At 33.9% G+C, this 15,155-nt stretch overlaps 1 protein-coding gene across 4 annotated transcripts in view; it reads left to right on the top strand.

Moving 5' to 3' along the window:
• The window catches only part of TEKT3 (tektin 3), a 40,669-nt gene extending 32,215 nt beyond the window's left edge, over nucleotides 1-8,454 (top strand). For 3 of the 4 annotated variants that reach the window (XM_051995596.1, XM_051995594.1, XM_051995595.1), the window contains exons 7-9: nucleotides 965-1,119; nucleotides 6,172-6,243; nucleotides 8,122-8,454. In XM_051995596.1, coding sequence (XP_051851556.1) covers nucleotides 965-1,119; nucleotides 6,172-6,243; nucleotides 8,122-8,338 — 444 coding nt within the window. In that variant the 3' untranslated portion in view covers nucleotides 8,339-8,454. The remainder of the gene's footprint in view (nucleotides 1-964; nucleotides 1,120-6,171; nucleotides 6,244-8,121) is intronic. The other variant, XM_051995597.1, reaches the window with a different exon arrangement.
• The last annotated feature ends 6,701 nt before the right edge of the window (nucleotides 8,455-15,155 follow it).

Raw genomic sequence — 15,155 nt, 5'->3', positions numbered from 1 at the left:
TGGATTTTTTTGTTCTTGAAAGCAAGACTTCATTATCTTCTCCCCCTATTCCCAACCTTCTTCTCTTCTTTTCTACTTTCTTATTACTGTTGAAGATAGCACTTTCCTCCCAATCAAACAGACTTGCAACCTTAGTATGACGTTTGACTTCTCCTCATTCACTCCACATATCTTTTTTGCTGCTAAATCTTGTCATTTCTACCTTCATAACATCTCTTCACATACATTTTTTTTTCTCTTTACTCTTATAGGCACCCATTCTAGCTCAGGACTTCACCATATCTCACCTAGAAAAATCTGCAATAGCTTTCTAATTAGTGTACCTCAAATCTCTTTCCATTTTAATTCATTCTCCACTTAGTTGCCAGAGTAATTTTTCTAAAGCCTAGATATACCCATGTCATTTATTTGCTTAATGAACTCCCATTACTCTCTATTATCCAGAAAAAATTTTATTTCACCTTTAAAATACTTCCTAACCTAGATTCTTCTTACTTTTTGGTTTTATTATGCTTTGTTATACTTATTATATTTATTATACTCCTATGCACACAATCTGTGACCTAGCTTCTTTTCACAAGAGATTTCATCTCTCAGCCTCTTGTATTTACACTTACTGTCCCCTATCCCAAACTCTTTTTCCACACCTCCAATTCCTTGCTTCCCTGGCTTCCTCCAACATTCATATAAAATACTACATTTTGCATTTAAGTAGTCTTTCCTGGTTCCTTTTACTCTTCCTTTGCTACCCTCCTGCACATATCTTTCATTCATGTCATTGCTAATGTCTTCCCCTCTCAAATTAATTCCTGTATTCCTTGTCCATATTTTACATGGTAAAGAAGAAAAACAGTGGTAGCACTTGACATGGAGAAGCAATACAGTTATTGCTGATTAGGGGGAAAGATGAGCTGGGAGAAAATTCCAAATGGAATTTAACATTTATATTTTTATAATCTTTTAGACATTACAAGAACTCTTCCAATCTGAAATGGCCATAGAAGCAATCCGAAAAGCCATTCAGGACAAAGTAGCATCTTTGAAGGTGGCACACACTAGACTAGATGAGCGTACAAGAAGACCAAATGTAGAATTGTGCCGAGATACAGCCCAACTACGGTAAGGCAAGAATTCATGGTGCAAAATGACTACTTATAAATGGAGAAAGTACTTGTGATACTTTTCATTCATATTTGACTTCACCAGTCATTGTTGATTGTAGTTTTGTGCATATGCCTATATGTTTATAATGATTTTTTTCTAAAGAAGAATTAAAAATTTGGAAGGAGATTGAAATATTAAATGTGAAACTTTTTTTGAAGGTAAGAGTAGTTTGGCTTCATTTGATGAAATCTTGATTGAAATGACTTAATCATAAATCTCAGTTTGAGTTTTTAGAATTATAGGATTTTCCTAGAAAGAAATTCAATTTGGATATTTTAAGTGTGGTTTACAGTGTCATAAATTTTATAGTATTTCAATTCAACATTAACTCCTATGATACACTAAACATTTCAGGATGATTTACAAATCTAGACTTTCTGATCAACTTTAACAGTTAGCAAATCTTATGGTCATTTAGTTCTTTCTCATATCTAACCTGAATTCATTTGTACTTTAAACTTATTTCAATTTATTCTGCACTCAATGGAAATATGAAATAATGAATGATTATTTGCTTGGCTTCTTACATTCTCCAACCGAGGGGGGAAAAATTACTGTACCAAATATTCAGTCAGGCAGAACAAATGATCACATTGGTTGTATCAAAAGAAATGTCTTATTTAACACTCTGAATCTATTACCTCTGTTTCATAAACTGTTCCATGGACCATGGGTCTAATGATAGGAGTTCTTAAAGTCTTTGTGTTGTGTTTTTAAAATTGTACTAACAGATGTATATAACTTGTTTTGATTTTCGTTTATACAAGTTTTTCCAGCTTCTCTTAAACTATTCTTTTGTATTTGTTCAGTCATTTCTATCTCTTTGTGACCCCATAGACCATCCATACCAAGCTGTTCTGTTTTCCACTATCTCCCAAAGGTTGTCCAAGATCATGTTCATTACTTCCATAACATTACCTACCCATCTCATCCTCTGCTTTCTTTTCTCCTTTTGCTTTCAATCTTTATTAGCATCCCAACTCATTTCCAATGAATCCTATCTTCTTCTTATGTGGCTAAAATATTTAAGCTTCAGGTTCAATGTTGGTTCTTTTTTTTTTTTTTTTTTTTTTTTTTTTTTTTTTTTGCTGAGGCAATTGGGGTTAAGTGACTTGCCCAGGGTCACACAGCTAGACAGTGTCTGAGATCAGATTTGAACTCAGATCCTCCTGACTTCAGGGCTGGTGCTCTATCCACTGCGCCATCTAGCTGCCCCCAATGTTGGTTCTTCCAGTGAACTTTCATCCCTTCATTCATTTCATTGCTTTTGTCATTTAAAAAATTATGTAATCAAAGATATTCATTAATCTTTTGTGATCTTTTTTCTTTGTGTGGTCACAAACTGTTTTCCCATTCATAAGTATAAAAAGAAATTTCCTTATTTTTCCAATTTGTTTATAATTTCATCTTTTTGGTTCAAGTCATATATACATTTGAAGTTTTTCGTGGTAAGTGGTAAATGGCATTTATACCTAATTTCTGACAGGCTGCTTTATGGTTTTCCCAACAGTTTTTATTGAAGAGTGAATTCGTACCCCAGTAGCCTGAGTATTTAGAAATAACAAAAACTGGGCCATTATGTTCATATTTTTTGTACATTATATACACAGTTCTTCCAGTCACCCCATGTCTTAATCAGTACCAAATTAATTTGAAGTTTAGTGCATGTGAAAATAATTTGATATCTAGATCTGTTAGACCTCCTTTCTCAGTTTTTTTCATTATTTCTCTTGAAATTCTTAATTCTCTTCATTCTTTTAGTCTTCCAGAAAAATTTTATTTCTAGTTCTTTAAAGCATTCTTTTCATCGTTCAATTGATACAGCACTAAATAACTAAATTAATTCAAATAGTATGGTAATTTTATTTTATTGACTCAGCCTACTCAATTAATAATCTTAGATTATTTATGCCTGTTTCCTAGAATTGAGTCATATCATTTCCTTATATCCTTGTAGGTATCCTTCTAAGCAAGTTATACATGAAATTTCTCTTTTCATCTGTTCTGCTAGATTTGTTCAGAAAATATGGAAATGATGATTATTTATATGGATTTATGTTGAATCATTCAAGTTTGGTGAAATTATTTCAATTAAACTTCCCTTGACTCACTAGACTTATCTAAGTAAAGCATCATATCAGCAAAAAGCAGTATTTTTGTTTCCTTTTAGCCTATGATTATTCCCTCAATTTCTCTTATTTGGCATTGCTATTGCTTATGTTTCTAACACCCTGTCAACTAGTAGTATTGACAATGGACATGATTGCTTTATCCTTGATCTTATTGGAAAGACTTCTAGTTTATCCCTATTATTTATTATGCTGGCTTTTCACTTTAGATAGATAATAAATACAGTATTAAGGAAAATTCCATTTAATTTTGTTGGTGGGCATAATACCAGCATCCTGTTAGTTCAGGTTTGATGTTAGAATGAAATGAGGTAGTTGAAAGTCACTGAACAGTTAAAAAATAACGTCAGCTCTATCAACAAGGATATATAAAAAGATACTCAAGGCAAACTTAAAGGGGCATCATATTCATTTTAATGGGCCCTAAAATAATCCAAAACATGTATCAAGGGAGACCTTAGCAAATCAGGTCTCAGAGACACTTTAGTTGTTCCCTTGGTAAAATTAATTGCTGTGGTAGAGAAATAAGGGGATGAGGGGACCCTGGTCTATTTTTTTTAAAAGAGGAGCATGTATCGCATCTTTTTGAAAGCTTTTTCCTTCCTCTATTATATAATTGTATGATTTTTGTTATTCTTATTTTTGATGTAATCTTTTACATTGAGAGCCTTCTAATATTGTAACAACTCTGCATTCATGATATAAATTCAACATGAATATAGTATATAATATTTGCTAAATGTTGCTGTATCTTAATTATATTCAATTTTATTTTTTAGTTAAATGTTTTGTGTTAATGTTCATTAGGACTTTTGATCTATGGTTTTTTTTTTCTCTGATTTGACTCTTTTCTGATTTAAATAACCAAAGACTATATTTATAGCATGTAAAAGAGTTGGTTGATGCCCTCCTTTTCCTAAGCTTTTTTGAGTAAGTTGAATAATATTGGAATTGTTTTCTAAATGGTTGATAGAATTCATTTGTAAGGCTATCTGAACCTACATTTTTTTTTCAGTGTTCATTATAGCTTGTTTAATGTCTTTTTCTGAAATTAGGTTCTTCTATTTTTCCATTGTACTGTTAATCTGTTCATTTTGTATTTTTGTATATATTTATCCATCTCACCTCATCAATTTTATTGACATGTAATAGGACAAAATAGTTTCTAATAATTCTGATTTTTTTTCATTTTAATAATGATTTGGTTTGTCTCTTAAAATCAAATTGTTTATTTTTTTAAGTTCCTGGTTTTATTAATTTAATAGTTTTTTATTATTATTTTGATTTGTTAATCTCTTCAGAATTTCTACTTTCTATAAGGGTTTTTTCCTCAGATTTTTTAGGAGTTTTTGTTTGTTATTACATGTGCAGTTCATTGATTTGATCTTTTTCCTTTTGTTGATGAAATTCATTAGAGATATAACTTGCTCCCCAAATTTTTTGTATGTGATGTGAAATAATTTTCATTATTTTTTTTTATTTAACTCTTTTCTATGATTGTTTCTTTGGTAAACAAGTTTTTTAGTTTTAATGATTTAGGTTAATTATTTTAAATTATTTCTTCAGGTGTTTTCTCTTGATCATAATTGTTTTTACCCTGTTGTCTTTAAAAGATTTAATATGTTTCTCTGAATTTGTGAGGTTTTTATACCTTAAGGAATGATCAGTTTCTATAAAGGTGCCATATAGAGCTGAGAAATAATTATATTCATTTCTATTCCTGTTCACTAATTACCAGAGAGCTATCATATCTAACAAATTTTATTTTATTTCTTATTTTTGTTGTTGTTGCTGGATTTGTGTAATTCTACAAGAAGTATGTCATGCTCTCCAACTTATATAGGTTTATTATACTTAGATGCTGTACTGTACATAAGCCGTAAGTATTGTAATAATTTATTGCATGTGGCACAATTGAAGCATAAGAAATTTTGTTCCTACCCCTTGTTTTAACTCTTCACAAATATTCGTTTCAAGTGTGTTTCTTATGAATAATATTTGTTGGATTCTCCTTTTTATAATCTAATATTCCTTTCTCTTCTGTTTTATAGATGGGTTGATCTTATTCCTATTCCAAGGAATTATGGAAATAATTCAAAGAAATTATGATTGTTAATACTTTTTCCTCTCTTTGCACTCTAATCCCATCTTTACAAAGACAAGAATAATGGTAGAGAAGAAATATAATCTATATTTGATGTAATTTTATTTCCACTCCTTTTACTTCTTCCTCTCACCCAAACTTCAATTTCAGTATCACTCGTTTTTTTCTTGGAAACCTCTCTTCACAACCAACCTTCTCTGTTTAGAGTTTATTTTCTTTATGACTGATATATCCCTAAATGAACCCCTCTTCTTACTTCTTTCTCCTCCTTTTTCCTTCCAATTGAATGAATGTCTATATTAAATTTTGCGTGTGTTTTATCCTACTCTGACTAGTTTATATGAAAGTAAGGTTAAGTAATACTCAATGCCTCATCCATTTTTCAGAGTGAGAGGGGTAATGTGTGCTTTATTTGTTCATACTCTTTATGTAAGATAATAAATTCCCCTACCATTTTTCCTTTTCCCTTTCCTTTCCTATTTTAAGATTAAACATGACAGAACTATTCCAAAGGCTTTTATCTCACTGTAACTCATTCTGTTAATCCTGTTGACATTTTGTTCTTAGGTGAAACTGCATTCTAACAGGGAGAAAGAAACAAAACTACTTCCTTCTTTGTATGGTCCCTTCTAAATGTTTATTTTTATTTTCAATTTTTATATTTCTCTTGATTCTTTTGTTTGTATTTCTAAGTTTCTATTCAGTTCATGTTTTGTTTTGTTGTTTTTTTTTTTCATCAGGAATGTTTAAAAGTCCCTATTTTATTTATTGCAGCTCTTTTCTGGTGGCAAAGAATTGGAAATTGAGGGGATGCCCATCAATTGGGAAATGGCTGAATAAATTGTGGTATGTGATTATAATGGAATACTATTGTGCTATAAGAAATGATGAGCAGGATGCTCTCAGAAGAATGTGAGCTCATGAAAAGTGAAATGTACTGTGTATAATGTAACAGCACTATTGTAAGATAATCAGTTGTGAATGACTTTGCTATTCTCAGCAATACAACGATCCAAGACAACTGTGAAGGAATTATGATGAAAAATGCTGCCCATACCCACAGAAGGAACTGATTGTGTCTAAATACAAATACCTATCGAAGCATAAGAAAAGTCCCTATTCTATCAAAGATCCATTTTTTCTCCTGTAAGATTATATTGGTTTTTCTGGGTAAATTATTCTTGATTATAAGCCTATGTCTTCGTCTCTTAGAAAATTATATTATACGCTCTTTTTCCCTCATAGGAATGGCCACTACACTTTTTTGTGATCCTGATTGTGGCTTCTCATTTCTTGAACTTGCTGCATGTTTACATCTTTGACTTTGAAGCTCTAGATCTGGAGTATGGTTGCTAGGAATTTTTTTTTTTGGATTCCTAGGAATTTAATTTTTTTCCAATAGGCCAGCACTTATCAGTATATATTCAATTTAGAATTATCACAGATATCAAAGTTGGAGGGTGAGGTGTATTTTCAAACAAACTGTAATGGGTAAGCGAACTATTCACATTTGTACTATACTAGTTGCTTATACGTTAGACATGTGTGGCTCAAACTTTGAGACAAATCTTTATTACTTGTAGGATCAACCAGAAAGGACTAAAAATCTTTTAATCTTTTCACTGGTCAATCTTCCCACTGAACCATGTGGGCTTTTGTCTAACATCTGTAAATAGAAAAAAAAGGCGCTTTTATGATAAAAGGCTACAAAAACTCAAACAGGAGTTCTTAATCTGGGGTTGTACATTTGATTTTTTTTTCTTAACAATATTTCATTATCATTAGTTTCCTTTGCAAATCTACAAGTTCTATTTTATGCATTTAAAATATTATTCTGAGGAGTCAATAGGTTTCACCCAAGTGCCAAAGGGTCAATGACACAAAAAGGTAAAGAACCTTTAATCTAAAAGCCTCAGGAGGGTAGGTGATATCTAAGTAGTTGATGTTCCCCAACTTTTCTGGAAGATCTACCATCCAAGATCCGTGATGGAAAACTCCTAAATAGTAAGACTAAGGCATTGAATCTTAAAGAAACAAGCTTTTAGTTATCTTGAGGGTAGTTTGTGGTAAAAAGCCAGCATGGCATAGTGGAAACAACACAAAGTATGAAGTCAGTGTTCCTGTATTCAACTTCTAGCTCTGCCACTTATTCTCTCTGTTCTCCAGTTTTTCAAGTTGAGAAGGAATTAGATGTTCTCCAAAGTCTCTTTAGTTAATATTAACCTGTGTTCCTGATATGATAAATGTCATGTGGGTAATTATGATGGACAATAAAAAAGCATCAACAGAAAAAAATACAAAAATAAAATAACTTCCAAATCCCAAGGGTATTAGTAAAGATGTTTAGTTTAGTCCAGGGAAGCTAAATATAACACAGTGTTCAAAAATATAAAGAAAAGCTAATCAGAGAATTTTCTGAGCAAATTTTTGATTTGAGTCAGAGAACTGGAGTTTTAGCCTGAGGTTTCATGACTTCAAGTCCAGTGTTCTTTCTGCTAAACCATATTATCTTCCTTTCTTCCTTTGACTCATTTTTTAATGCTTGTGTGTTCCCAAAACACTATGAAATGCTGTTTCTTATACACACACATGTTTTATTTATTTATACACACACAAGAACAATAATAACTATATATCCTATGATCACATGAAATTTAAATGGAAACCAGCCATGGGACTGTAGAGTTCCTAACCATATCACTTCTGTTTATTATTATTTCACAGCCTTGTTAATGAGGTTCATGAAATTGATGATGCAATCCAGTGTCTACAGCAGCGACTAAGAGATTCTGAGGACATCCTACAAGCATTGGTCCGTTCCAAAGCTACATTGGAACATGACCTAATTGTCAAATCAAATTCTCTTTTTATTGACCAGGAAAAATGCATGGGAATGCGCAAAAGCTACCCTAGCACACTCAGACTGGCAGGATATTCATAAATGTGTTTACCCAAGCATTTAATACCATTAAACTGAAACAAGATTCTGAAGGTTCTGTTTCAAGATTATAAAAAACAGTGTGAGAATGTTGACTCATTAAAGAAAACAATACAAAATAGATGATTCTGCCTTTTATTACTTTTTCTTTGTTATTTTCAAGATAAATGCATTCAGAGGTATTTTTTAGTGACTACTAAAGTTTTCAAGGGCTCTAGGAACTGTATGAAAATCAACCTTGCATTCAATGAACTTATAATCTAGTTGCAAAATAAGTCATAGACATATGAAGATACTTATAAGGCAGTAAATAATGCTAAATAAGTGTGATAGGTGGTAAGTAGAATTGGGGGGAATGGCAAGTGAGTGAAGGTGAATATGAAAGACTTGGAATTTGAGTGAAACCTTGAAAAGAATGAGTAGAATCTATAAAGTGGAAAAAAGAGAGCAGTCCAGGTGCAGGGAAAACTTTCAACATAAGTGCAAAGATAGGAAATTTAAAACTTTTCAAAGAATAGTGATAGTTGGGAGTAAAACAATTTTCCAGATGAAGATAACTTAGATCACAGGAAAAATTTGTTAAACCAGGGTGAGAATGCAGTACCACAGGTTGTACCAGCATGGTTCCAGTACCAACAAACTAGAAGTCTTTGGGAGCTTCTGAATCGGTGGCAGCAGTAGTGATTTCCAGACCTTTCAGCCCACAGACACCAAAGACCACTTAGAAATTTGGCAGGAAAGGTGGTCACGCAGGACAGGGAAGCTCAGCCCAGCAAAATCAATGCCAGCACAGATTGAGTCCTAGGAAACTAATAGTGGACCTTAGGAGCCACTGAATCAGCAGCAGCAGTAGCTTCCAGAAATCTCAGCTAACAGATGGTAAGGGGGTTGAACTTGTCCAAAGAAAGTCTCTTTACTAGCACTGAGGAAGGACTCTCTTATTTTTCGCACATTAGAACTTAACAACCACAATGGAGCAGGACCCTCTTCACAATATCAGGGAAGAAGAGAGTGCTTGTGGTCACTTAAAACACACTTCTCCTGAGATCATATCATCTTAGAAGAACTGAAAAAGTACAGGTTCCCAAAAGAATCTCTGAAAAATCTATCCAAAGTGTCCAAAAAAAAAATGATTTCAGGCCATGGAAGAGTTCAAAAGGAATTCTGAAAATTAAGAGGCAGAGGAAAAACTGGGAAGAGAAATGAAAGCGATGCAAAAAGTACAAAAAGCTAAATGAGAATGTCTTAAAAAGTAAAATTGACCAAATGGGAAAGGAGGTACAAAAGTCACTGAGGGAAAATAATTCTTTAAAAATTAGAATTGAGCAAATGGAAATTAATGACTATGAGAAATCAAGAAACAAAATAAATCCAAAAGAATGTGCAATGTGGAGCTAGAATTGAGGAGCCTCTGGGAGAATTAGAGGTAGGGCTGCAGTCCTAGCCTGTCCAAGCCACTAGCCACTATAGATAATCCCAACACAACCTGGCATGGTGATCTACTCTATCATCAGCAGCACTGGCTCTGTGTCCAAGTCCAGGCTCACAGTGCAGCAACTCTTTGCCATTTCCAATGGCCTCATCTACAATGATTTCCTGATCCTGCTAGGATTCACAGACTTCATAGCTGATGAAGTGGATTTCATGGCACTGATTTTATCTACAATAACTGTACTCCTGAGTTTCAGGCCAACAAGGTGTGCAAAATCAAGAAATTTGAATTGGGTTTTACCACAGATTTGGTGGTGGTGAACTTTTCACAGTGATGTTCTAGAGGCCAAGATGTTGCATGATTTCTCAGACATCTCAATAACTGAGAGAGACACCATGGGAAGAAAGCTGGTGGGCATTGTTACTTCCTGTGACATATATTTTGCCTAGAAAGACCATGTGCCAAATTCCTCAGGGAGGTGATGACGAGTCAGGACGATTTGGTAGTGGCACCAGATGGTGTGACATTGAAAGATGCCAATGACTCATTTCAACAATGAAATGATTCAGGCCAATTCCAGTAGACTTGTGATGGAGGGATCTGCATCCAGAAAGAAGCCTTTGGGGACCAAATATGGATCACAAAGTATTTTAATATTTTTTTGTTGTTTGCTTTTTTCTCTCATTTTTCCCTTTTTGATTTACTTTTTCTTGTGCAGGATGATAAATGTGGACATATGTATAGAAGAAATGTACATGATTAAGATATATTGGAATACTTGCTGCATAGGGGAGGAAGTTGGAGAGAAGGGAGGAAGAAAATTTTGGATAACAAGGTTATGTAAGGATAAATGTTGAAAACTATCTTTGCATACATATTTTAAAAATAAAAACACTATTAAAAATGTGAATGAGGGCCGAGCCAAGATGGTAAAGGCACATGTGACTTTCTAAGCTCCTCTTATACCCTCACGACCAACTATTAAATTCAGTCTCAAAAATAGCACTTGATTGCTAAAATTCATGAAGATTACAAGCACATCAATTTACCAGCCGAAAATAATCTGAAAGATCATCAGAGCAGATTTGTCCTGAGGGGTGGAAACAGACCAGCACAGGCAGAGAGATAGGAAAAAAACAGAACGGACCAGAAGTGGAGTTGACCTCTGTGGCTAGAGATGACTCTCCCATAGGCTCATTGCCCTGCTCTATTTAATTAAGCTCCCATAGGCTCTATTTAATTATAAAGCAGTAAACCAGCAGAGAAATTAAAGCCAAAGACAGAGGGTACTCTCTAAAAAATGCCAGAACCTAATAAGATCTGGTTATAAACACCCAAAACTGGAACTGACTCAGTACAGACTATAACATAGCCCTGCAGCCACATTCTGCAGTATGGGGTTTTTGTGGGGGCAGTTACAAATCTGCACGGCAGAGGGGCACAGCCCGGAGCAGCCTCTAATCTGCACAGTGGGGGGATCAGCCTGGGGCAATAGAATTTTTGCAGCATGACCATGCTTTCCTGGACAGGGACACTGCAGTCCGTATGGGACTATTCACTAATCAGCCACTAAAACTCATAGCCCCAAGGCAGGCTTTGGCCTGGAGAGTGACACTTTCACTGATCAACTTCTAGCCCCAGAGCAGTCATTAACCCACACAACAGGGGTCTTCACAGGGCACTTCTGCAGCTCAGCAGGCATGAGTTACTTCTGGTGGGGAATTCTTTCTCAGAGCACACCTGTACCTTGCTGCTCTTTGTAACCAGTTCACAGGACAGCTACCCTTCCATACACCTATCCATGTTCTGCAGAGGAAGCTGGTAATCTCCTGGCCCTGAAGGCAGACCCTACAGGATTTTTAAAAAATGATTTAAAAAATCAAAAGGATAATCAATAGCTTCTATACAGAAAGAGAACAGGTTTTCAACCTCGAGGAGACTAATCGAAGACAGTTTCCAGATAATTGTTGGTCCCCAACACAAAAGGCTCTCCTAGAAGAGAGTTTAAGGTTTAAAAACCTTAAAAGAGAACTAGAAGAAAATGGGGAAAGAAAAGAGAAGCTACACAAGAGAGAAACAACTTCCTGAGATAAGAATTGGAAAAGGTAAAAAAGCTCCCAAGAAGGACAGGGAAACAGAATTTATGAATTGGAAAAGATTCCCAAGAAAGTAGGATTTGTGAATTGGAAAAAGAAAATAACTCACTAAACAAAAAAAAAAAAAAAAAAAAATTAGTGAAATGGAAAAAAAATTCCATAGAGCAAAACAACTCAATTGGACATATACAAAAAGAAGTACAAAAAGTTAATGAAGAAAATAACTTACCAAAAATCAAAACTGACTGATTAGAAGTGACTGATTCATTGAGACATCAAGAATCAGTCAAGCAAAACCAAAAAAATGAAAGATTGGAGAAAAATGTCAACTATTTACTTGGAAAAACAACAGACATGGAAAATAGATCTAGGAGAGATAACCTGAGGATCATTGGACTACCCAAAAATTATGATGAAAAAAAAGAGCCTAGATACTATTTTACATGAAAGCATCAAAGAGAACTGCCCAGAAGTAATAGAACCAGAAGGGAAAACAGGCATTGAAAGAATTCATCAAACACTTTCTGAAAAAGACCCTAAAATGAAGACTCCGAGGAATATTGTGGCCAAACTACAGAATTTTCAGACTAAAGAAAAATTTTTACAAGCTTCCAGGAAAAAACAGTTCAAATACCGAGCTGCCACAGTAAGGGTCACACAAGATCTGGCTGCCTCAACATTAAAGGATCAAAAGGCCTGGAATCAGATATTCGGAAAGGCAAAAGAACTTGGAATGCAGCCAAGAATAAACTACCCAGCTAAGCTGAGTATTTTTTCCATGGAAAAAGATGGACATTTAATGAAACAGAGGAATTCCATTTATTTCTAGGGAAAAAACAGTCTTAAACAAAAAATTTGATCTCCAACAACAGGACTCAAGAGAAGTGGAAAAAGATAAAAGGAACTCTTGAGAACTGTATTTCTACTGTGGATATACATAAAAACCACATGTATAATTTGATTTTACCAATATAACATAAAAAAGGGAAGTAGAAATGGAAAGAGGATAGTGTCAGAAAAAGGGAAAAGGGAGATAAAAAGAGGGAAACTACATGCAACAATGAGGCAAAGGAAACCTATCAAATCTGAGGGAACTTAGAGAGAAGGAGGAACATAATGTGAATCCTACTCTCATCAAAGTTGGCTCAAAGAGGAAATAATTGACATATTTGTTTTACAGAGAATCTTCTCTCACTTCATTAAAAAGTGGGAGAGGAAAAGGGAAAAGGAAAAAAAATATAATAATGGAGGGGTACAAGAAAGGGCAAGGGATTCAAAGGGAGGAGGGATGGATACTAAAGAGGGAGAACTGTGTGACGCAAGTGGAACCAATAAGTTTAATACTAGGGAAGGAGGAAAGGAGGGCAAGAAAAAGAAAAGCATAATCTGGGGATATTACGATGGCAGGAAATACAGAATTAGTAATTTTAACCATAAATATGAATGGGATGAATTCTCCCATAAAGAGGAAGCAGATAGCAGACTGGATCAAAAGTCAGAAGTTGTTTACAGGAAACACATTTAAAGCAGGGAGATGCATACAGAGTAAAGGTAAAAGGCTGGAGCAGAATCTATTATGCTTCAGGTGAAGTCAAAAAAGCAGGGGTAGCCATTCTTATCTCAGATCAAGCAAAAGCAAAAATTGATCTCATTAAAAGAGATAAGGAAGGAAACTATATCTTGCTAAAGGGTACTATAGACAATGAAGCAATATCTGTATTAAACATATATGCACCAAGAGGTATAGCATCTAACTTCCTAAAGGAGAAGTTAAGAGAGTTGTGAGAAGAAATAGACAGCAAAACTATAATAGTGGGAGATCTCAATCTTGTACTCTCAGACTTCGATAAATCAAATCACAAAACAAATAAGAAAGAAATTAAAGAGGTAAATAGAATATTAGAAAAATCAGGTATGATAGATCTCTGGAGAAAACGGAATGGTGACAGAAAGGAGAATACTTTCTTCTCAGCAATTCATGAAACCTACACAAAAATTGACCATATATTAGGATATAAAGACCTCAAAATTAAATGCAGGAAGGCAGAAATAGTAAATGCTTTCTTTTCAGATCACAATGCAATAAAAACTACATTCAACAAAGAGTTAGGTGTAAATAGACCAAAAAGTAATTGGAAACTAAATAATCTCATCTTAAAGAATGATTGGGTGAAACAGCAAATTATAGACACAATGAATAATTTCACTCAAATAATGACAACACTGCAACATCATACTAAAATTTATGGGATGCAGGCAAAGTAGTAATAAGGGGAAATTTCATATCCCTAGAAGTTTACTTGAATAAAATAGAGAAAGAGAAGATCGATGAATTGGGCCTGCAACTTAAAAAGCTAGAAAAAGACCAAATAAAAACCCCCCAATCAATACTAAACTTGAAATTCTAAAATTAAAAGGAAAAATTAATAATATAGAAAGTAAAAAAACTATTGAATTAATAAATAAAACTAAGAGTTGGTTTTATGAAAAAACCAATAAAATTGATAAACCTTTGGTAAATCTGATTAGAAAAAGGAGAGAGGGAAATCACATTAGTAGCCTTAAAAATGAAAAGGGAGAACTTTCCACCAATGAAGAGGAAATTAAAGAAATAATAAGGGGTTACTTTGCCCAACTTTATGTCAATAAATTTGATAACCTAAGTGAAACAGATGACTACCTCCAAAAATATAGGCTTCCCAGATTATCAGAGGAGGAAGTAAATTGCTTAAATAGTCCCATTTCAGAAAAAGAAATAGAACAAGCTATTAATCAATTCCCTTAAAAAAAATCCCCGGGACCAGATGGATTTACATGTGAATTCTATCAAACATTCAAAAAACAATTAGCCGCAATGCTTTATAAACTATTTGAAAAAATAGGGAATGAAGGAGTCCTACCAAATTCCTTTTATGACACAGACATGGTACTGATGACACAGACATTAGGTACTGATACCTAAACCAGGAAGGTTGAAAACAGAGAAAGAAAATTATAGACCAAACTCCCTAATGAATATTGATGCTAAAATCTTAAATAAGATATTAGCAAAAAGACTACAGAAAATCATTCTCAAGATAATACACCATGATCAAGTAAGAGTTATACCAGGAATGCAGGGCTGGTTCAGTATTAGGAAAACTATCCATCTAATTGGCCATATTAATAACCAAATGAACAAAAAAAAATGATCATCTCAATAGATGCAGAAAAAGCATTTGATAAAATCCAACATCCATTCCTATTAAAAACTCTTGAGAGTATAGGAATAAATGGACTTTTCCTTAAAATA

Source organism: Antechinus flavipes, chromosome 4 (genome assembly GCF_016432865.1).
Source record: "Antechinus flavipes isolate AdamAnt ecotype Samford, QLD, Australia chromosome 4, AdamAnt_v2, whole genome shotgun sequence".
NCBI lineage: Eukaryota > Metazoa > Chordata > Mammalia > Dasyuromorphia > Dasyuridae > Antechinus > Antechinus flavipes.
The sequence above is the reverse complement of the archived record's forward strand: the minus strand, read 5'-3'. Positions and strand labels throughout refer to the sequence as shown.